The 22,701-nt window shown below is 42.5% G+C and overlaps 1 protein-coding gene across 1 annotated transcript in view; it reads left to right on the top strand.

Moving 5' to 3' along the window:
- Window positions 1-17,297, top strand: part of LOC123857951 (membrane-spanning 4-domains subfamily A member 8-like) — a 42,796-nt gene extending 25,499 nt beyond the window's left edge. Inside the window, exons 2-6 of the mRNA XM_064576605.1 lie at window positions 12,096-12,218; window positions 14,504-14,563; window positions 15,610-15,747; window positions 16,894-17,007; window positions 17,193-17,297. Of these exons, the coding sequence (XP_064432675.1) occupies window positions 12,096-12,218; window positions 14,504-14,563; window positions 15,610-15,747; window positions 16,894-17,007; window positions 17,193-17,297 (540 nt within the window). The remainder of the gene's footprint in view (window positions 1-12,095; window positions 12,219-14,503; window positions 14,564-15,609; window positions 15,748-16,893; window positions 17,008-17,192) is intronic.
- Window positions 17,298-22,701: the final 5,404 nt, after the last annotated feature.

Raw genomic sequence — 22,701 nt, 5'->3', positions numbered from 1 at the left:
ATCCCAGAGGGAGTGGATAGAGAGAGAGAACTAGATGTATTTGAGCAAATCGTAGCTGAGAACGTCCCTAATATGGGGAATGAAACAAACATTCGCGTCCTAGAGGCAGAGAGGACCCCTCCCAAGATCAAGGAAAACAGGCCAACACCCCGGCATGTAATAGTAAAACTTGCAAATCTTAGAACCAAGGAAACCATCTTAAGGGCAGTTAGGGGGAAGAGATTCCTTATGTACAGAGGGAGGAACATCAGAATAACGTCAGACCTATCCACAGAGACCTGGCAAGCCAGAAAGGCCTGGCAAGACATATTCAGGGTACTAAATGAGAAGAACATACAGCCAAGAATACTTTATCTGGCAAGGCTGTCATTTAGAATGGATGGAGAGATGCAGAGCTTCCACAACCAGCAGAAACTGAAAGAATATGTGACCACTAAGCTGACCCTGCAAGAAATATTAAGGGGGATTCTATAAAGGGAGAAAGACCCCAAGAGTGATATACAACAGAAATTTACAGGGACAGTCTATAAAAACAACGTCTTCACAGGCAACATGATGACAATTAATTCATATCTTTCAATAATCACTCTCAACGTGAATGGCCTAAACGCTCCCATAAAATGGCACAGGGTTGCAGATTGGATAAAAAGACAGGACCCATCCATATGCTGCCTACAAGAGACTCATTTTGAACCTAAAAATACATCCAGACTGAAAATGAAGGGATGGAGATCCATCTTCCATGCCAGCGGACCTCAAAAGAAAGCTGGGGTAGCAATTCTTTTATCAGACAAATTAGATGTTAAACTAAAGTCTGTAATTAGAGACACAGAAGGACACTATATCATTCTTAGAGGGTCTATCCAACAAGAAGACCTAACAGTTGTAAATATCTATGCCCCCAACGTGGGAGCAGCCATCTACATAAGCCAACTGTTAACCAAAATAAAGTCATATTGATAACAATACATTAATTGTAGGAGACCTCAATACTCCACTCTCAGCAATGGACAGATCATCTAAGCAGAAAATCAACAAGGAAACAAGAGCTTTGAATGATACATTGGACCAGATGGACCTCATAGATATGTACAGAACATTCCACCCTAAAACAACAGAATACTCATTCTTCTTGAGCACACATGGAAATTTCTCCAGAATAGACCACATACTGGGTCACAAATCAGGTCTCAACTGATGCCAAAAGATTGAGATTATCCCCTGCATATTCTCAGACCACAGTGCTTTAAAACTGGAACTCAGTCACAAGAAAAAAATTTGGCAGAAATTCAAACACTTGGAAGCTAAAGACCACTCTGCTCAAGAATGTTTGGGTCAACCAGGAAATCAAAGAAGAACTTAAACAATTCATGGAAATCAATGAGAACAAAAACACACCGGTCTAAAACCTATGGGATACTGCAAAGGCGGTCCTAAGGGGGAAATACATAGCCATCCAAGCCTCACTCAAAAAAATAGAAAAATCCCGAATTCACCAACTAACTCTACACCTTAAAGAACTAGAGAAAAAGCAACAAATGATGCCTAAGCCACGCATTAGAAGAGAAATAATTAAAATTAGAGCAGAAATCAATGAATTAGAAACCAGAAACACAGTAGATCAGATCAACGAAACTAGAAGTTGGTTCTTTGAAAGAATTAATAAGATCGATAAACCACTGGCCAGACTTACCCAAAAGAAAAGAGAAAGGACCCAAATTAATAAAATTATGAATGAAAGGGGAGAGATCACGACTAACACCAAGGAAATAGAAACAATTATTAGAAACTATTATCAACAACTATATGCCAATAAACTGAGCAATCTGGATGAAATGGAGGCCTTCCTGGAAACCTATAAGCTGCCAAGACTGAAACAGGAAGAAATTGACAACCTGAATAGGCCAATAACCAGTAACGAGATTGAAGCAGTGATCCAAAACCTCCCAAAAAACAAGAGTCCAGGGCCTGATGGATTCCCTGGGGAATTCTACCAAACATTCAAAGAAGAAATAATACCTATTCTACTGAAGCTGTTTCAAAAAATAGAAACAGAAGGAAAACTTCCAAACTCATTCTATGAAGCCAGCATTACCTTAATCCCCAAACCAGGCAAAGACCCCATCAAAAAGGAGAATTTCAGACTGATATCCCTGATGAATATGGATTCCAAAATCCTCAACAAATTCCTAGCTAATAGGATCCAACAATACATTAAAAGGATCATCCACCACGACCAAGTGGGATTTATCCCCGGGATGCAAGGGTGGTTCAACACTCACAAATCAATCAATGTGATAGAACACATTAATAAGAGGAGGGAGAAGAACCATATGGTCCTCTCAATTGATGCAGAAAAAGCATTTGACAAAATACAACATCCTTTCCTGGTTAAAACTCTCCAGAGTATAGGGATAGAGGGAACATTCCTCAAGTTCATAAAATCCATCTATGAAAAACCCACAGCGAATATCATCCTCAATGGGGAAAAGCTGAGAGCCTTTCCCTTAAGATCAGGAACACGTCAAGGATGCCCACTCTCACCACTATTATTCAACATAGTACTAGAAGTCCTAGCAACAGCAATCACACAACGAAAAGAATTAAAAGGTATTCAAATTGGCAAAGAAGAAGTCAAACTCTGTCTTTTCACAGACGACATGATAATTTATGTGGAAAACCCAAAAGACTCCACCCCCAAATTACTAGAACTCATCCAGCAATTCAGTAATATGGCAGGATACAAAATCAATGCACAGAAATCAGTTGCTTTCTTATACACTAACAATGCAACTGTAGAAAGAGAAATTAAAGAAACGATTCCATTTACAATAGCACCAAAAACCATAAGATACCTCGGAATAAACCTAACCAAAGAGGTAAAGGATCTATACTCTAGGAACTACAGAACACTCATGAAAGAAAATGAAGAAGACACAAAAAGATGGAAAAATATTCCATGCTCATGGATTGGAAGAATAAACATTGTTAAAATGTCTATGCTACCCAGAGCAATCTATACCTTCAATGCCATCCCGATCAAAGTTCCAATGACATTTTTCCAAGTGCTGGAACAAACAATCCTAAAATTTGTATGGAATCAGAAAAGACCCCGAATCGCCAAGGAAATGTAGAAAAAGAGAAACAAAGTTGAGGGCATCACGTTGCCCAATTTCAAGCTATATTACAAAGGAGTGATCACCAAGACAGCATGGTACTGGCACAAAAACAGACATATAGACCAATGGAACAGAATAGAGAGCCCAGATATGGACCCTCAACTCTGTGGTCAAGTAATCTTTGACAAAGCAAGAAAAAACATGCAATGGAAAAAAGACAGTCTCTTCAATAAATGGTGCTGGGAAAATTGGACAGCCACATGCAGAAGAATGAAACTCGACCATTCTCTAACACCATTCACAAAGATAAACTCAAAGTGGATGAAAGACCTCAATGTGAGACAGCAATCTATCAAAATCCTAGAGGAGAACATAGGCCAGTAACTTCTTTGACATCGCCTACGGCAATTTCTTTCAAGATACATCTCCAAAAGCTAGTGAAACAAAAGCAAAAATGAACTTTTGGGACTTCATCAAGATAAAAAGCTTCTGCACAGCAAAGGAAACAGTCAACAAAACAAAGAGGCAACCCACAGAATGGGAGAAGATATTTGCAAATGACACTACAGATAAAGGTCTGGTATCCAAGATCTATCCAAGAACTTCTCAAACTCAACACCCAAAAAACAAATAATCAAGTCAAAAAGTGGGCAGAAGATATGAAAAGACACTTCTCTGAAGAAGACATACAAATGGCTAACAGACACATGAAAAAATGTTCATCATCATTAGCCATCAGGGAAATTCAAATCAAAACCACATTTACATGCCACCTTACACCAGTTAGAATGGCAAAAATGGACAGGGAAAGAAACAACAAATGTTGGAGAGGTTGTGGAGAAAGGGGAACCCTCTTACACTGTTGGTGGGAATGCAAGTTGGTACAGCCACTTTGGAAAACAGTGTGGAGGTTCCTCAAAAAGTTAAAAATAGAGCTACCCTATGACCCAGCAATTGCACTACTGGGTATTTACCCCAAAGACACAGATGTAGTGAAAAGAAGGGCCATATGCACCCCAATGTTCATAGCAGCAATGTCCACAATAGCCAAACTGTGGAAAGAGCCAAGATGCCCTTCAACAGATGAATGGATAAAGAAGATGTGGTCCATATATACAGTGGAATATTACTCAGCCATCAGAAAGGATGAATACCCAACTTTTACATCAACATGGATGGGACTGGAGGAGATTATGCTAAGTGAAATAAGTCAAGCAGAGAAAGTCAATTATCATATGGTTTCACTTATTTGTGGAACATAAGGAATAGCATGGAGGACATTAGGAGAAGGAAGGGAAAAATGGGGGGGGGGAATTGGAGGGAGAGATGAACCATGAGAGACTATGGACCTGAGAAACAAACAGGGTTTTAGAGGGGAGGGGGGTGGGGGGATTGGTTGGCCCGGTGGTGGGTATTAAGGAGGGCACATACTGCATGGAGCACTGGGTGTTATATGAAAACAATGGATCGTGGATCACCACATCAAAAACTAATGATGTATTGTATGGTGACTAACATAACATAATAAAATTAAAAAATAAAACAAAACAAAGAAAAAAATTTTAAGGAAATAATATATTTGAATTTGCTGCCGTGTTTGTAGTATATACACACACATATATATACATACCTAATATATCTATGTATATGTATATATACCATTTGTGGAAGAGTGTATCTATGTTAGTTTCCTAGGACTGTCATAACAAAGTACCACAACCTGGGTGGCTTATAACAACAGAAATTGTCTCACAGTTCTGGAGTCCAGAAGTTTGCAGTGAAGTTGACCACAGGACCATGCTCCCGCAAAGGCACTAGGGGAAGTTCTGTTCCAGGCCTTTCTCCCAACTTCTGGTATTTCCTTGGCTTGTGACAGCACAACCCCAATCTTGGTATGCATGGAATTCCCCTGTGTGCTTGTGTGTCTCTTCATGTCATTCTTTTGAAGGGACAGCATCATATAGGATTAGGGACACTCCCTACTCCCATAATACTTCATATTACCTAATTACATCTGCAACAACCCTATTTCCAAATAAGGTCATATTATCAGGTACTGGGGATTAGAATTTCAATATGTTAATTTGGTGGGGGAGAGGCAGACACAATTCAATCCATAAAAATATCCTAAATAAATAATAGATGAACACAAAGATTTATCCACAAGGATGTTCATTACAATATTATTTTATGAAAATACAAAAACAGTCTTAACTGTTCAATATCTCTGTTCCAATTACTCCACAAAACATCACATGATGGAATCAGGCAGCTTTTTAAAAATGTGTTTGAAGAACACTTAATACCACAGGGATGTGTACCTGATAAAATATTAAGTTAAATGTACAGAACCATCTTGTGTTCCACCACCACCACCCCCATGGCTATTTCATCCCCAATTTATATTTTAATTCAATTAGCCAACATATAGAATATCATTAGTTTCAGATGTAGAGTTCAATAATTCATCAGTTGCATATAACACCAGTGCTCATCACATCCGTGCCCTCCTTAATGCCCATTACCAATTACCCCATTCCCCCACCCACCTCCCCTCCAGCAACCCTCAGTTTCTTTCCTATAGTTAAGAGTCTCTCATGGTTTTTCTTCCTCTCTGATTTCTTTCCATCCTGTTTTTCCCTCCCTTCCCCTATGATCCTCTGCACTGTTTCTTATAACCCTCATATGAGTGAAACCATATGATAATTGTCTTTCTCTGATTGACTTACTTCGCTCAGCATAATACCCTCCAGTTCCATCCACTTCAATGTAAATGATAAGATTTCATCCTTTACGATGACTGAGTAGTATTCCATTGTATATATATACCACATTTTCTTTATCCATTCATCTGTCAATGGACATCTGGGCTCTCTCCATAGTTTGGCTATTGTGGACATTGCTGCTTTAAACATTGGAGTGCAGGTTCCCCTTCAGATCACTACATTTGTATCTTTGGGGTAAATACATAGTAGGGCTATTATTACTGGGTCATAGGGTAGCTCTAATTTTAACTTTTTGAGGAACCTCCCTGCTGTTTTCCAGAGCGAATGCACCAGCTTGCATTCCCACCAAGAGTGTAGGAGGGTTCCCCTTTCTCCACATCCTCACCAACACTTGTTGTTCCCTGTCTTGTTAATTTTAGCCTTTCTAACTGGTATGGTATCTCATTGTACTTTTGATTTGTATTTCCCTGATGCCCAGTGATGTGGAGCATTTTCTCATGTGTCTGTTAGCCATTTGTATGTCTTCTTTGGAGAAGTGTCTGTTCATGTCTTCTGCCCATTTCTTGACTGGATTATTTTTTCTTTGGGTGTTGAGTTTGATAAGTTCTTTATACATCTTGGATACTAGCCCTTTATCTGATATGTCATTTGCAGATATCTCCTCCCATTCAGTAGGTTGCCTTTTAGTTTTGTTGACTGTTTCCTTTGCTGTGCAGAAGCTTTTTATCTTGATGAAGTCCCAATAGTTCATTTTTCTTTTGTTTCCCTTGCCTTTGGAGAGGTGTCTAGCAAGAAGTTACTATGGCCAAGGTCAAAGAGGTTGCTGCCTGTGTTCTCCTCTAGGAGTTTGATGAATTCCTGTCTCACATTGAGGTCTTTCATCCATTTTGAGTTTATCTTTGTGTATAGTGTAAGAAATGGTCCAGTCTCATTCTTCTACACGTGGCTGTCCAATTTTCCCAACACCATTTGTTAAAGACACTGCCCTTTTTCCATTGGATATTCTTTCTTACTTTATCAAAGATTAGTTGACCACAGAGTTGAAGGCCTATTTCTAGGTTCTCTATTCTGTTCCATTGATCTATGTGTCTGTTTTTGTGCCAGTATCATATTGTCTTGAGGATTACAGCTTTGGGTTTTGTTTTGTTTTGTTTTGTTTTGTTTTTAATTTTTTATTTTTTATTATTATGTTCAATTAGCCAACATGTAGTACATCATTAGTTTTTGATGTAGTGTTGAACAATTCATTAGTTGGGGTAACCAGGTGAGGGTATTAAGGAGGGTACATGTTGTGATGAGCACTGGGTGTTATACACAACTGAGGATTACAACTTTGTAATACAGCTTGAAGTCTGGCATTGTGATGCCACCAGCTTTGGTTTCCTTTTTCAACATTCTTCTGGCTATTCGGGGTCTTTTCTGGTTCCATACAAATTTTAGGATTGTTTGCTCCAGCTCTGTTAAAAATGTTGATGGTATTTTGATAGGGATTGCATTGAAAGCGTAGATTGCTCTGTGTAGCATAGACATTTAAACAATATTTATTCTTCCAATCCATGAGCATGGAATGTTTTTCCATCTATTTGTGTCTTCCTCAATTTCTTTCATAAGTGTTCTGTAGTTTTGAGAGTATAGATCCTTTACCTCTTTGGTTAGGTTTATTTCTAGGTATCTTATGGTTTTTGGTGCAATTGTAAATGGGATCAGTTCCTTAATTTCTCTTTCTCTGTCTCATTGCTAGTGTATAGAAATGCAACTGACTTCTGTGCATTGATTTTATATCCTGCAACTTTGCTGAATTCCTGTATGAGTTCTAGCAATTCTGGGGTGGAGTCTTTTGGGTTTTCTACATAAAGCAGAGTGATTGTTTGACTTCGTCTTTGCCAATTTGAATGCCTTTTATTTCTTTTTGTTGTCTGATTGCTGAGGCTAGGACTTCTAGTATGATGTTGAACAACAGTGGTGAGAATGGGCATCCCTGTCATGTTCCTGACCTTAGGGGAGAAGTTCTCAGTTTTTCCCCATTGAGGAAGATATTTGCTGTGGGCTTTTCATAGATGGATATTTTAATATTGAGGTATGTTCCCTCTATCCCTACACTGTGGAGAGTTTTATTCAAGAAAGGATGCTGTATTTTGCCAAATGCTTTTTCTGTATCAATTGAGAGGATCATATGGTTCTTGTCCTTTCTTTTATTAATGTGATGTATCACATTGATTGATTTGCAGAGGTTGAACCAACCTTGCAGCCCAGGAATAAATCCCACTTGGTCGTGGTGAATAACCCTTTTAAAGTACCGTTGGATCCTATTGGCTAGTATCATGGTGAGAATTTTGGCATCTATGTTCATCAGGGATATTGGTCTGTAATTCTCCTTTTTAGTTTTAGGATGAAGGTAATGCTGGCCTCATAAAATGAGTTTGGAAGTTTTCCTTCCATTTCTATTTTTTGAAACAGCTTCAGAAGAATAGGTATTAATTCTTTAAATGTTTGGTAGAATTCCCCTGGGAAGCCTTCTGGACCTGTACTCTTGTTTGGTGGGAGAGTTTTGATTACTGCTTCAATTTCCTTGCTGCTTATGGGTCTGTTCAGGTTTTCTACTTCTTCCTGTTTCAGTTTTGGTAGTTTATATGTTTCTAGGAATGCATCCATTTCTTCCAGATTGCCTAATTTGTTGGCATATTGCTGCTCATAATATGTTCTGATAATTGTTTGTATTTCCTTGGTGTTGGTCATGATCTCTCCCCTTTCATTCATGATTTTATTAATTTGGGTCCTTTCTCTTTTCTTTTTGATAAGTCTGGCTATGGGTATTAATCTTATTAATTCTTTCAAGGAACCATCTTCTAGTTTCATTGATTTGTTCTACTGTTCTTTTAGTTTCTATTTCATTGATTTCTGCTCTGATCTTTATTATTTCTCTTCTTCTGCTTGGTTTAGGCTTTATTTGCTGTTCTTTCTTCAGCTTCTTTAGGTGTAAGTTTAGCTTGTGTATTTGAGACTTTTCTAATTTCTTGAGAAAGGCTTGTACTGCTATATACTTCCCTCTTAGGACCACCTTTGCTGCATCCCAAAGGTTTTGAACAGCTGTGTTTTCATTTTCATTTTTTTCCATGAATTTTTTAAATTCTTCTTTAATTTCCTGGTTGACTCATTCATTCTTTAGTAGGATATCTTTAACCTCCAAATATTTTAGTTCCTTCCAAATTTCCTCTTGTGATTGAGTTCAAATTTCAAAGCATTGTGTTCTGAAAATATGCAGGGAATAATCCCAATCTTTTGGTAGTGGTTGAGACCTGATTTGTGATCCATTATGTGATCTATTCTGGAGAATGTTACATGTGCACTTGAGTAGAATGTGTATTCTTTTGCTTTAGGATGGAATACTCTGTATATACGTGTGAAGTCCATCTGATCCGGTGTAACATTCAAAGCCCTTGTTTCCTTGTTGATCTTCTGTCCATTGCTGTGAGTGGGGTGTTAAAGTCCCCTACTATCATTATATTATTATCAATGTGTTTCTTTAGGTTTGTTATTAGTTGGTTGATATAATCCACTGTTCCCAAGTTAGAAGCATAAATATTTATAATTGTTAGATCTTCTTGTTGCATAGACCCTTTAAGTATGATATAGTGTCCCTCTTCATCCTTTACTACAGTCTTTGGTTTAAAATCTAATTTGTCTGATATAAGGATTGCTACCCCAGTTTTCTTTTGATGTCCATTAACATGATAAATAGTTCTCAACTCCCTCACTTTCAATCTGGAGGTGTCTTTAGGTCTAAAATGAGTCTCTTGTAGACACCATATGGATGAGTCTTGCTTTTTTATCCAATCTGATAACCTGTGTCTTTTTATTAGAGCATTTAGTCCATTTACATTCAGAGTAACTATTGAAAGATATTAATTTAGTGCCATTACATTGCCTGTAAAGTCCCTGTTTCTGTATATTGTCTCTGTTCCTTTCTGGTCTATGTTCCTTTTGGGTCTCTCTTTGCTTACAGGATCCCCTTTAATATTTCTTTCAGGGCTGGTTTAGTGATCACAAATTCTTTTAGTTTCTGATGGCCCTGGAAGCTCTTTATCTCTCCTTCTATTCTGAATGAATGGATTATCCTTGCTGGATAAAGTATTCTTGGTTGCATGTTTTTCTCATTTAGTACCCTGAATATATCATGCCAGCCCTTTCTGACCTGCCAAGTCTCTGTGGCTAGGTCTGCTGCCAGTCTAATGTTCCTACCCTTGTACTTTAAGTACCTCTTGTCTCAGGCTGCTTTCAGAATGTTCTCTTTATGTCTGAAATTTGCAAACTTCACTATTATATGTCTGGGTGTTGATCTATTTTTATTGATTTTGAGGGGAGTTCTCTGTGCCTCCTGGACTGAATGCCTGTTTCCTTCCCCAGATTAGGGAAGTTCTCAGCTATGATTTCCCCTAAGATAGCTTCTGTCCCTCTCTCTCTTCTTCCTCTGGGACACCAACAATTCTAATGTTGTTTTGCTTTGTGGTATTGCTGATTTCTCAAAGCCTCCTGTCATGGTCCATTAGTTGTTTTTCTCTCTTTTCCTCAGCTTCCTTTTTTCCATAATTTTGTCTTCTATGTCACTGACTCTCTCTTCTGTCTCATTTACCCTAGCTGTTAGAACATCCATTTTAGACTACATCTCAGTTAAAGCATTTTTTATTTTGGCCTGATTAGATTTTATTTCTGCATTAAGAGATTCTCCAGTGTATTTTATGCTTTTTTCAATCCCAGCTAGTAATTTTATAATCGTTATTCTGAATTCTAGTTCTGACATTTTACTTATATCCATATCGATTAAATGTATGGCAGAGTATTACATCTGGTTCTTTCTTTTGTTGTGAATTTCTCCCTCTAGTTATTTTGTTCAGAGAAGAACAGATGAATGAGAGAATAAAATTAAAAATGTCAACCACGACCCCAGTGAAATACACACTAGGCAAATCTGAAGAGGTCAGAAACCAAAAAAGGGGAAAAAGAGAGAATATAATCTCACACCTGGACAAAACAGGATGATCTACTTGGACCTAGGTGTATTTTGGTCTGTTTGTTAGAAGATACTAAGTCCCAAAATTGTAGAGAAAACAAAAATTATATATATATATAATTGAATACAGTAAAAGGAAGCCTGAAGGCTTTTCATGCTGCTTTAGAGGATTAAAAAAAAAAAAAAAAAAAAAAGGCAGTGCCCCATCTCCAGCCCTGGAGCTGAATGATCTCTGCCCCCACTCTTCAGGGCACCCTCAGGGAAAAGCAGTCAATCCCTATTGTGTATGCCAAACTCTGTAGACTCCTGCAGTGCACACCCACACCAATCCTCCTAGGGGAGGGAGGGCATCTCACCAAGGCCCTGCTGCTTTCTGGGTCCCTGCTCCAGGAGCAGTTGCCTGATTGTGGCAGGGTCTCCCAGCAGTTGTCACTTGGAGACACTTGTAGCTTGGAGAATAGTCACCCAATCATGCCACAGTTCGAGATTTATGGCAACACTGAGCTGAGAGGCCACTCAGGGGCTCCCTGATTGTAGCCAGGTTCCCACTCCAATGCTTGGGAACTCTGCCACTCTCAGATACCCCCACTCTTTCTGTGACCCTGGGGACCCTGAGACCACACTGTCCCACCTAGGACTCTGCCCCACTTCACCACCTGAGCACCTTTCAGGCAGGGATATCCGTCACAAACACAGACTTCTAAAAGTTCTGATTTTGTGCTCCACTGCAATATCATTTCCCCTAGCCAGCTTACACAGGCTCCCTCCTCCCATGGTTTATCTTCTGATATATCCCCTCACATTCACTTCCCTGGACCTCCTACCTTGAAAAAGTGGTCGCTTTTCTATCTGTAGAATTGAAGCAATTCTTTTCTTAGATCTCAGGTTGAATTCACAGGTGTTCAGAATGATTTGATAGCTATCTAGCTGAATTCAAGGGAAATGAAACGCAGGTCCCCTACTCTTCTGCCATCTTCCTTCTCCCTCTCCCTCCCAGAACCATCTTGTGTTATTGATATATACATTTGAAAAGAATAATGGAAGGTTATATACCAAAATGTAAGTGGGATGTTTTCTCTGAGTAGAAAGTAATTATGGGAAGTTTTTATTTCATTTTTATATTTTTCATATTACTTTTTAGACTAGGAAAACAAAAGATTTATTAAAATAAAAAGGAGGCACAAAGGGGAGGCAGGATCCAGCCTCAGAAACAAAGGCTTCAGCCTGTGGCTCTCCTGACAGGCCATCCAGATCCTGATTGGCCTGATACACATTGGCCTCGGTTCCATCATGGCCACCGTACTCTCTGGACACTACACAGCTATCTCACTCTATGGAGGCTTTCCCTTCTGGGGAGGCATCTGGGTAAGTAATGTGAGTCACCCCACCCCACGAGTGAGTTCCCAGAATGTGCCAACACACTCAAGGCCACCTTGTCAAGTTGTGTGGCTTGCACCTTGCAGCAGGTTCCCAGCCAAGGGAACAAGCGGGGTGTGAATCCAGCCCAGGCATTGCTTACCAAGCATGTTAGTTTGCTAAGGCTGCTGTGACAAACAGCACAGACTGAGTGGCCTACACAACAGAAATGCATTCTCTCACAGTTCAGAGGCTGGAAGTCCAAAATCAAGGTGTCACCAGGGTTGTTTCTTCTGAGACCTCTCTCCTTGGCTTGCAGATGGCCACCTTCTCTCTGTGTCTCCATGTGGTCTCAGTGTGTCCATGTCCTAATAATCCCCTCTTCACATAAGCACACCAGTCATATTGGATTAGAGCCACACTAATGATCTCACTAAGACTTAAAGGCCCCATCTCCAAATATAGTCACATTCTGAGGTACTGGGGGGTTAGGATTCAAAAGATGAATTTTGAGGGGACACTGTTCAGCCATAACACCAAGTGACAGCCCTACAAGGTGCCATTCACCCAGAGTGGGCACATTTTCTAATTGGCTCACCCCACAGGTCAGGGAACTTTCTTCTCATTCATCAACCCAGGAGTGGCACCTTTTTCCAACTCATACAACAATGTCCATGTGTAAAAAGATGTATTGGTAATAGCTTTCAAGTGTTGTTCAACATAGGCCCACAGCCTGAGCTCCAGGAGAACACTTGACCAGTGGTTGAGAGTGGCTGCCCAGGCACAGAACAGTCATTAAGCAATGGGCACTCAACCTGGAGTCCACAGATGGGCTTCAGAGTCCCCATTTTGGCAAAATATTTGGTATGCTAGATATGTATTTTTTTTTTCCTGGAAAAGTCCATAGGTTTCATCAGATTCTCAGGGTGATTTATGACTCCATAAAAGGTTAAAAAACACAGATCCTTTCTCTTCTCCAATTTACTGCTTTTTTGAATCTTTTGCATTCTCCCTAGCATCCTCGCAGCTACACACACACACACACACACACACACACACACACACTCCTTCCTTCTCCCTGTCCTCCCTCCCACGTCCTTTTTCTCTCTGCTGTTACAGTCTTTGTCTCTGGACTCACACACCTATCTATGATTCAAAGCAACTTTTCTCACAAATAGCAAAACTCCAGAGTAACCTAGATAATCAAAGTCCTCCCCTTATCCCATGACATTTAAATGAAATCGCCTAGTGTTATCCCCCACCCTCATACCCACATAACACCTGCAAAATGGCAGGCTCATGTTCTTGGGAGAATCTTTCTCTAGTACCTACTCTTTCTTGTTTCCTTCTGGGTCTCATTCACTGAGGCTGTGGTCCTCTCTCTGCTTTGCATGGACTCAGACTTGGAACTCAGCCCCTATTCCTCTCCCCCAGCCCTGCGTTTGTATAACCCATTTTAATGGAGTTTGGGACAATGGAGTGGCTAACACCATGGCCACAGAATGGCTTGCTATTGAGCATTGGATGCTAGTGAGTACTTTTAAGTGCCTGGAAATTTCCCTGGCATCTTCCCTTCTGCCAGGTTGATCAGCTCTCGTGACCATCCCCCCCTTTTATACCTGCAGGGCAGTTTTGTTCTTGGTTGCCTTTTTGACTCCAGGACTATGTATTTCCTAAAGATCATGAATGTCCTTTTCAAAAACAAAGGCCCATATTCTTTGGCACCTTAAAAGGACCCGAAGGGACCTCAGAAGGCCAGCCTCTTGTTCCCTTCCCTCCCCATCAAGTCTCTATAAACAGAAGGGTATAAGAATGAGATTTATTTTTCCACATTTAGGAAAAAATACCATTCCCTTTAAAAGGCATAGGAAGCTAGAGTAACTTTTCATTATAAAACCATTTCCACCCCATGGCACATGCATCTACCCTGAGTGGGAGGGTATGTGGGATAAGGGTTAAGAACACAGGGTCTGGGGGTACCTGGGTGGGTCAGTCAGTTAAGCGTCTGCCTTCAGCTCAGGTCATGATCTCAGCATCCTGGGATCCAGCCCTGCGTTGGGCTCCCTGCTCAGCGGAGAGTCTACTTCTCCCTCCCCCTCCCCTCCTTTCCTTCCCTCCCTCCCTTTCTTCCTTCCCTCCCTCCCTTCCTTCCTTCCTTCCTCCCATGTTGACTTGGAGGCCCCAGCACAGGAACCTAGTGTGTACAAGAGAATATGTGTGACCAGAATCCTGGAGGCTGGAAGATGGAACGCTAACCTGGGGACTTTTTCTAAACCTCCTCTCTTCTGTGCCAGTTCATTGTTTCAGGATCCCTCTCAGTGTCAGCAGAAAATCAGCCAAAATCTTCTTGCCTGGTAAGTCACCTCCTGACACAGGCTCTCCCAGCAGAGACCTATAGGAGAACACTCTGGGGAAAAGAAGGTTAACACAATCCCTCCCTCATCCTCTCACTTACATCTAACCAGACGCAGGGCACTGACACACGTGCTCACTCATACTCACATGCAGGACCACATGAACCTGGACAGAGTCATGGTAGGAAGGAGTCCAGAAGATTCTGGGGAGGAAAGGGCAACACAGCCACCTGAATTAAGGCAGACACAGAACAGTGTCCCTAAGAGGTGCCTACAGGAGGAGTCACAAAGCTCCTGGGGGCTCAGGCTCCACTCCAGATGAGCAGGCACTGACGGTGCCTGGGGCACACAGAGCAGGCCTCCAGCCATTTCTGCAGGGAAGCCAGGGGAAGGTCAACCACCTGCTTCCCTAAGGAATCCAGCCAAGCGAGCTCTGCTAACCACATGAACAAGGTCCCCTAGCAATAGACCAAGAAAGTACCTTTTTTTCTTTCACAAGCAGGTTGTCTAGGGTGAAGGGCCTCAGGATGGCCAGGTCCCTGTGCCAGATGAGACCTATTTGAAAATCTCCAAAGGGAAGCTCAAAATTCTGGGCATGTCTTTCTGCACATGGCCCAGAATCATAAAGGATCAGAGCCTGTCATATCCCAAGACACAGGGGCTGAGCTTCCTACCTATCTCACACAGGATAAGCAGGTTGAGTGTTTCCCAAAGAGTTGTCCTAGGGACACTTGTCCCATGAGATACTCTGTGAAGATGAGTAGGTAAACTTGGGGAAACCTCTATTTAGTAGTCTGCTCTCTGGAAGATCCATAATCCTTGTTAAAGGCTTTGACAAGTCTTACAGCAAAGACCTATTTAACTTTGTTCAACCCAGCTTTTTTTCAAAGTTAATTTACCCACACACTTTTTTGCACAGAACATCTCTTTCCTTACTACAGAATTAAGGTTCTAGAGATTCACATTAAGAAGCACTTGTTTAGTCTCTGTTCATCTCAGCAACAATAATTTTCCTCTCCCACCCTGATCCTCTGTGTCTTCTTCAGCTGAATGGCAGCTTGGGCTTGAACATCGTCAGTGCAATCTGTTCTGTGGTTGGAATCATACTCTTCATCATGGATATGAGTCTCGCCCCCACCTATGCCTACTCTCTCTCTTATTCCCACTATGCCACCTGGGGCATGGTAAGTACCCCGCTGAACCAACGTTCCTCTGAGTTCTGATTTAGTTAGGTTTACCAAATTGTTAGAAGGCCCAAACCAAGCTTCTTCACCCAGCACTGTAGAGAAGAATCAGAACAGTGTGTAAAGCCCCCGACCTATAGCTTTACTGCTGTGCTACTTTGAGCACGTGACTTTTCTTAGTCTTAGTTTCTACCTTTATAAAACAGTACCTACCTTATAACATTGGCAGAATTAAATGCAATTATAACACACATGTGCCTCCAGCTGCTCACATTCTCACCTCCCTGCCTGTGACTGTGGACAAGCAGTCAGCAAAAGTTTTCTGCAAAGGGCCAAAGAATAAATATTTAAGACTTTGCAGGCCCTCTGGTTTCTGTTGCAACTACTCAACCCTATCCTACAGTGGGAAAGCAGCCATAGAAAATACATAAGCAATGAGCATGGCTGTGTTCTGATAAAGCTTTACTTACACAAATAAGCAGCAGCCAGGATTTGGCCCATGGATCATAATGTACCAACCTGTGCTGACCAATAGAAATATAACGTGAGTTGCATGTCTGATTTTAAATTTTCTAGTCACCACCTTAAAAAAAAAGAAGAAAAAGAGACAAGTGCAATTAATTTTAGTATTTTATTTAACCCAATATATCCAAAATGGTCATTTCAACATGTAATCTGTGTAAAAAATTATCAATTTGATATTTTGCATTTTGGGTACTCGGTCTTTGAACTCTGGTGTGTATCATGCACATCTCACTTTGGGACTAGCCGCTTCCCAAATGTCCAACAGCCACATGAGACTTGTGACTCTGGGACTGACAAGTGAGCGCAGCTACAGACAAGTCCTTGTAGATTCAGCCCCTCCATCTGCCCGGCAGCCCATCCTCTCCTTCCCAGTCACATGATCGAGGTGTTTTCCTAAAAGATGACTACCCTTCCCCTTAGAGAAGGAAGTAGTAGTGCCAGTAGTAAGTGTTCAAGTAACGATTCTTTTACAAACACACTTGACCCTCACAAAAACCTGGTGAGACGAGGTTAGGGGACTTCCTCAGAGCCACAGGGACAGTCCCCTGCAGAGCCCCACTTGGAGCCAGACCTCGGACGCCTGGACCAGCACTCCTGACGTCCTACTCGCTCTGGTTCCAGACCCCTGGCATGGCTATTTCTGGTATGCTGCTCATCTTCTGCCTCCTGGAGTTCTGCGTAGCATGTGCATCTTCCCGCTTTGGCTGCCAGCTGGTCTGCTGTCAGCACAACTACGTGAGTCCAGAGGCTCCTCGGTGGGTGGGAAGATTCCCCAAAGAGGGTGGAGACTAAAGGGATCTCCATGCTTCCCCTTCCTGCCCAGGAGCAGGAGAAGTCTCGCAGGGCGTAAAGGCCTCCATGCCTGCCTGGTCCTTCTCTCACCCTTATTAGTGCACCTCCTGTGCACCCGTGTTTTCCAGGTGGGTGTGGTCCTCCCGAATATCTGTGTGGCAAACCCAGGGGTCATCCCAGAACCAGTGGACTTGCCACCAACTTATTTCAACGAGGTCCAGGGCTCCAGATAAGCAAAGCCAAAGCTTCTAGAAGCAACTTTCAAAGAGACCAAAAGAAGACCTCCCCTTCTGGGCTTCTGAAACCCAGGATCCCCCTTCCTTGACAATCTAAGGGAAATGTTTCTCTAGCTGCATGCATCTTGACTTCATTCAATTCCGCATGGTAAATCTTGCAGTTCCTCTATTAAAAAGGAGGCAGAAATTTAAAGTGGATTTTAACAAAGAGATCCTCCCTAGGGCATTTGTGCCTGGGGCCTTGTGTGCTTCCCTGAGTGAGCTCATGGGTTGGAAGTGCCAATGTCTAGACAACCCAACCTTCACTCTTTCAGTCATTCGTTTGTTGATTAAATATGTACCGAGTATTTGATGTGTTCAAGGAAGTTTAACACTGGGGAACACAACAAAGTCCCTGACTTCAAGGAACTTCTGGCCTCACAGAGAAGACAATTATGCAAGCAATTTTCTCTAACACAGGGCAGAATGTGGGGACTCACAGAGAGAGAACAGAGAGGGCTATGATTTATTCTGACAGTGATCGGGAAAGCAGAGAACAAGCCTGGTTGAGGAAGCAACACTTGAGTGGGGCATTAAAGGGGGTTTTTTAGTGCAATAAGGAACCACACTGTTGGGGAGATCTTGGGACAGAGTGAGTCATCCACTACCATGACCAATCCTTTTATAAGCCCTGCGTCCACTGATGTAGCAGTGCTTGTGAATAAACATTGTCTTAAGATAAGGTATCTCCCAAAGTTATGAGGCTAATATATCTTTATTTATAAAAGGATAGAGACTAATTCAAAGAGAAATGGCTATGTCTATAACTTCTAGATCTACCCGCATTAATCTAAATATTGTTATACGTGATGGCAATTGGCTTTGAAAAGTTTATATGCTGGCAGATAATAGCAACAATCTCTGACATCCAGGTGCCATCAAATTTCCCTTCACTACAGAAGCCCTGCAAGAACTCTCTGTTGTTGTCACTAAATACAGAACATGATTTTACTCTTGTAAATATTTTTAGCCTCTGATTTTATCCAAGAAGTTTCTTCTAAATGACTTGTGGTTTAGAGCTCCATCTCCTGGGTGGCTCAGTCATTGAGCGTCAGCCTTCGGTTCGGGTCATGGTCCCAGGGTCCTGGGATTGAGCCCCACATCAGGCTCCCTGCTCTGCGGGAGGCCTCCTTCTCCCTCTCCCACTCCCCCTACTTGTGTTCCCACTCTCGCTGTGTCTCTCTCTGTCAAATAAATAAATAAAATCTTTAAAAAAAAAAAAATAGAGTTCCATCTCCTGCATCTGTGTCTTCTTTGACCAGGAATCCTATGGATACCCATCAGCTGGTCAGGAATGACAGAGATTCCAAGACTGCAGGTGGGTTTTCATTTGCTAGAACTGAACAGGTCTTAGGAAATCATGGACAATAAAAATGTAATATGGGGCATGTAATATCCTAGTTTTAGACCAGCCCTTCACCCATCTGTTTTGTAAGCTGAGATATTAGGACATTGGGCTCCCCAAAAGGGACTGGCCTGGTTGGACCTCTCTTGGAGGTCTGGATGGGCAGAGCAAGTCTGGCCTTCTTTCTGCCCCTTACTTACTGCTGCCTCTCACCGCCCCATCTGATTCCACACCTTCTCACTCCACAGAACTGAAACCCTCGACTATGATCTCCCACTTGGTTCTCAGAGTCTCCTTACTGACTTGTCTGACCTGTGAGTTAACTCAGACACTCCTGATGAGTCTCACCTCCTACAGTGCGGGTTGTCTTGGAGAGCATATCTTCTCGCACACCTGGTGCTTCCCTGGATAGGTGGCACTTGCCACCTGCCACCTGAAATCACTCTGGGGCTTGGTGGGATAGAGTACCTTTCCTATCCTACCACCTATTAGTCCTGGGTGCTAGACCGTTCATTCCAGATGGCCCCATCACCAGCCTGAAGTGACAGCATGCTGCCTCCCATGGACAGCAAAGTTTGTCCTTGCTCTGCACCGTTCCACAAGATGTTCATCTGCACAACTCCATTCACTCCCAGCCTCCCCAGAACAGTGGAGCATAGACACTGGAAGAGACCTTGGAAATTTAACACCATCAGCCCAGCCAGGAGCACAAGCAGGACTAGAACCAAAACTCCAAATGGCCCATCCAAGGCTCCTTGCAGAAGCAGGGACACATCATAGAAAAATAGGGTGATGACAGTCAGAGACACTGTCTCTGCCTCCTGAGCTGCCACCACACTCCTGGCTTTCTCCCCCAACTCCCCATCCAGTGACGATTTTGCTGTCCCCAAATTCACCAGTACCCTCCAGTAGCTCTGTTTCCATATTTATCTCACTTGACCTCTGTAGGATTTAACCCAACAAACCACTCTCTCCTTAAAACACTAGGCTAGTTCTGCACCAGCTTCTCCAGATGCCCTTTTCATTCTCTTATGTGAGCTCCTCTCTCTCTCCTTGGCCCTTGAGCATTGCTCTCCAATATGGCACTGCCCTTGGCCCCTTTTCTCAGCCCAGGTACTCAAGCTCGTCTCCTGGGAACCTGAGATTCAAATCTGAAGGGAGATGGAGATTCAAATGTGCTAATCAGTGCATGAAAGCGCTATAAAGTGTTTATACTGTTTTTCAGTCAGACCTTGAGTCCCAGGGCTCATCACTCCCCAGTTGGGGATTTCTGATGAAAAAGGTCATTCTATTTCCTAGTTGATATGCCTGCCCCCATCTCCTCCAACGGCAAGTTCAATTGCCACCTCCACAGGGAAGCTGTCTTAGGTTCCCATGGCCAGAAGCATCCAAGGAAAAGCAGGCCTGTGGTGGGAGCAAGAGGGAAGTGTACAATGTGACCTGGCAGTGATGATGTTCAGGGTTTAACCTTGAGGGTTTTTTTTTTATCTTGACTGAAAAAAAAATCTGATTTTTGTGTTATCGTTGAAAAAAAACAGTAGAAGTGTGGCTATGTGTCCCAGTAGTGACTTCACACTTGGAACATTTATGGCTCCTGCCAAATACCCTAAGACCTTTGGGATTCCACTGGGGAGGTATACTCAGTCTTTGGAGGGTGCATTACAACATCAGTAGGTGTGTCGTGTCAAGGAAAGACCTATTTCCCAGGACCCAGCCCCAGTGTCATGTTATAGCCCATACTTCCCTGACTTTTCCTTCCCAGGACTCTTACTGCCCACAGTTTACACCATTCAGATGGAGTCAGTCTTCCTGGGTACAGACACAATATCTTCAACAGCTCCTAGCTCTCTTGCCAGTCTCAGGATGAGACTTAGCACATAGCAGTGTTACCGAACACTTCCTAGAATGAGAAGTATCCTCTTGCTTCCAGGAATGAGTCCCTTACATACCCACTCACTCAGTCCTCCAGTGACAGGAAGTACCTACTGGATGCCCGGTGCTGGATGCACAGTGGTGAACGGAGCAGATGTAGTTCCTGCCCTCCTGGAGATGACACGCCTGAGTGCGTGACAGGCGAGTCACATGATCGGTTAAGTGATGAAAGTGATGGGGAAACAAACATGGTGTTCATCTAGACATTACTGGGGAAGGGGAAGAGGGCAGAGTTTCTGAATGGAAGGCCCCTCTAAAGAGGAGATGTGAAGAATAAGAATAACTAGCCATACAGAAAGTGAAGTAAAAACCAATCCAGGCAGAGAGAAGAAGCCGTGCAAAGCTCTCCTTGTGGGAAAGAGCTTGGAGTGTCCGGGAAACTGGAAAGAAAGCCAGTGCAGCTGGAATCTAGTGAAGGAGATGGGGAATATCTCAAGAAGGGGCTGGAAAAGCAGGCAGGGGCCACAGAGGGCATTGGATTTTATTCTAGGGCTAAAAGCCATTTTAGAGCCATTGGGTGGCTTTATGCAGGAGAGTGATGTAATCCCGTTTACAGTTTGAAAGATCATTCTGCCTGCTTTGTAGGGAAGGGATAGGAGAAGGGTGAAGGCAGGAAGCAGGGGGTCCCAGAGGAGATTCAGTGATAGTCCAGGACAGGAGCTGGCAAACTAAGGCCTGTGCGTGAGCCATATCTGGCCCACCATGTGTTTTTGTCAATAAAGTTTTATTGGAACACAGCCAGGCCCATTTGTTTGCTGGTTGCTTCTGTGCTACAACAGCAGGGTTCAGTAGCATGACAGAGACCATACAGCCTGCAAAGCCTAAAATATTTACTATCTGGTTCTTTGCAGACAAGGGTGCTGACCCTAGAGATAGATGATGATGATGATACAGTTATTGTCCTTTGTGTACCAGAATCATGATGTTCCAAGCTATTCACTCACGGTGGGAAAGAATTGGCTATGACCTACTTATCTTCTCTTGCCCTTGGCAATCAGACTCTCCCAGTGAAATCAATTAAGATGGGAGCTGTAAGCACATGACCACAGTTAGAGGAAGTGCATGGGGAGATAGGTTCCCATTAACAATCCACTGAATGCCTGGACTAGGTAGTTGACAGTGGAGACAAAGAAGCGGGTTTGGGACATGGCTTGGCGGGGAGATCTCTAGGGTTCATGGACTGTGTGGGATGGGTGGAAGAAGAGGGGGAAATTGAGGGCAATGTCAAGGTTTCTTCCTTAAGTAACTGGGTGAACAGCCGTTTACTGGAATGGGGAAGACTGGTGTAGGAAAAATTTCAGGAGAAAGCCCAAATTTCAGTAATATTGTCCTCAAAAGTTTATAGGAGCATACCATTCCAGAGGTGGCCAAGAACTTAAAGATAACCTCTATTTGATACTTGAATATCCTCTATCATTGCCCCTATATGTATAATATCGGCATTCACCTGGGAGCCTCTTGGCCCTACCCCAGACTTGCTTAATTAGGAACTCTGAGGGTGGGGTCAATTAATCTGTTTTTTAGCAAGCCTGCCAGGTGATTCTGATGCTCAGTCAAGTTTGAGACTGCTCCACAGAACCTCCTCAAATGACTTCTCCTTCTCATTTTGAGCACCGTACATGGTGCTGTATATTATGCGTGTCTCCAAAGGCAGCCCACGCCATCCTTAGACAACTCTATTGAGAAACTCTGCAAAAGAATGAACTATGTCTAAGTTGAAATTCAGATAAGACACTCCCCAAGTTATCATCTAGAAGATAAAAGGGTGACCCTCCCCTTTGGAGTTGAGTCCAGAGTGCTGGATAAGACTCAGTCCCAACCTATCTATTTCCTGCCAAAACCTCCCATCGGCCCAAGTCCCTCACATTCCCTTTGGCTTCCTCTTCCCCCCACTTCCCACCCTAGTGATGCTACTGTCAAGTACAACTTTTTATTATTATTATGTTATGTTAGTCACCATAGAGTGAATCATTAGCTTTCGATGTAGTGATCCACGATTCATTGTTCGCGTATAGCACTGAATGCTCATTACAACACGTTCCCTCCTTAATACCTATCACCGGGCTACCATCCCCCCCCCCCCGA

Source organism: Mirounga angustirostris, unplaced genomic scaffold (genome assembly GCF_029215605.1).
Source record: "Mirounga angustirostris isolate CCGP_5_RB_7025 unplaced genomic scaffold, mMirAng1.0.hap1 SCAF_13, whole genome shotgun sequence".
Classification (NCBI taxonomy): domain Eukaryota; kingdom Metazoa; phylum Chordata; class Mammalia; order Carnivora; family Phocidae; genus Mirounga; species Mirounga angustirostris.
The sequence above is the reverse complement of the archived record's forward strand: the minus strand, read 5'-3'. Positions and strand labels throughout refer to the sequence as shown.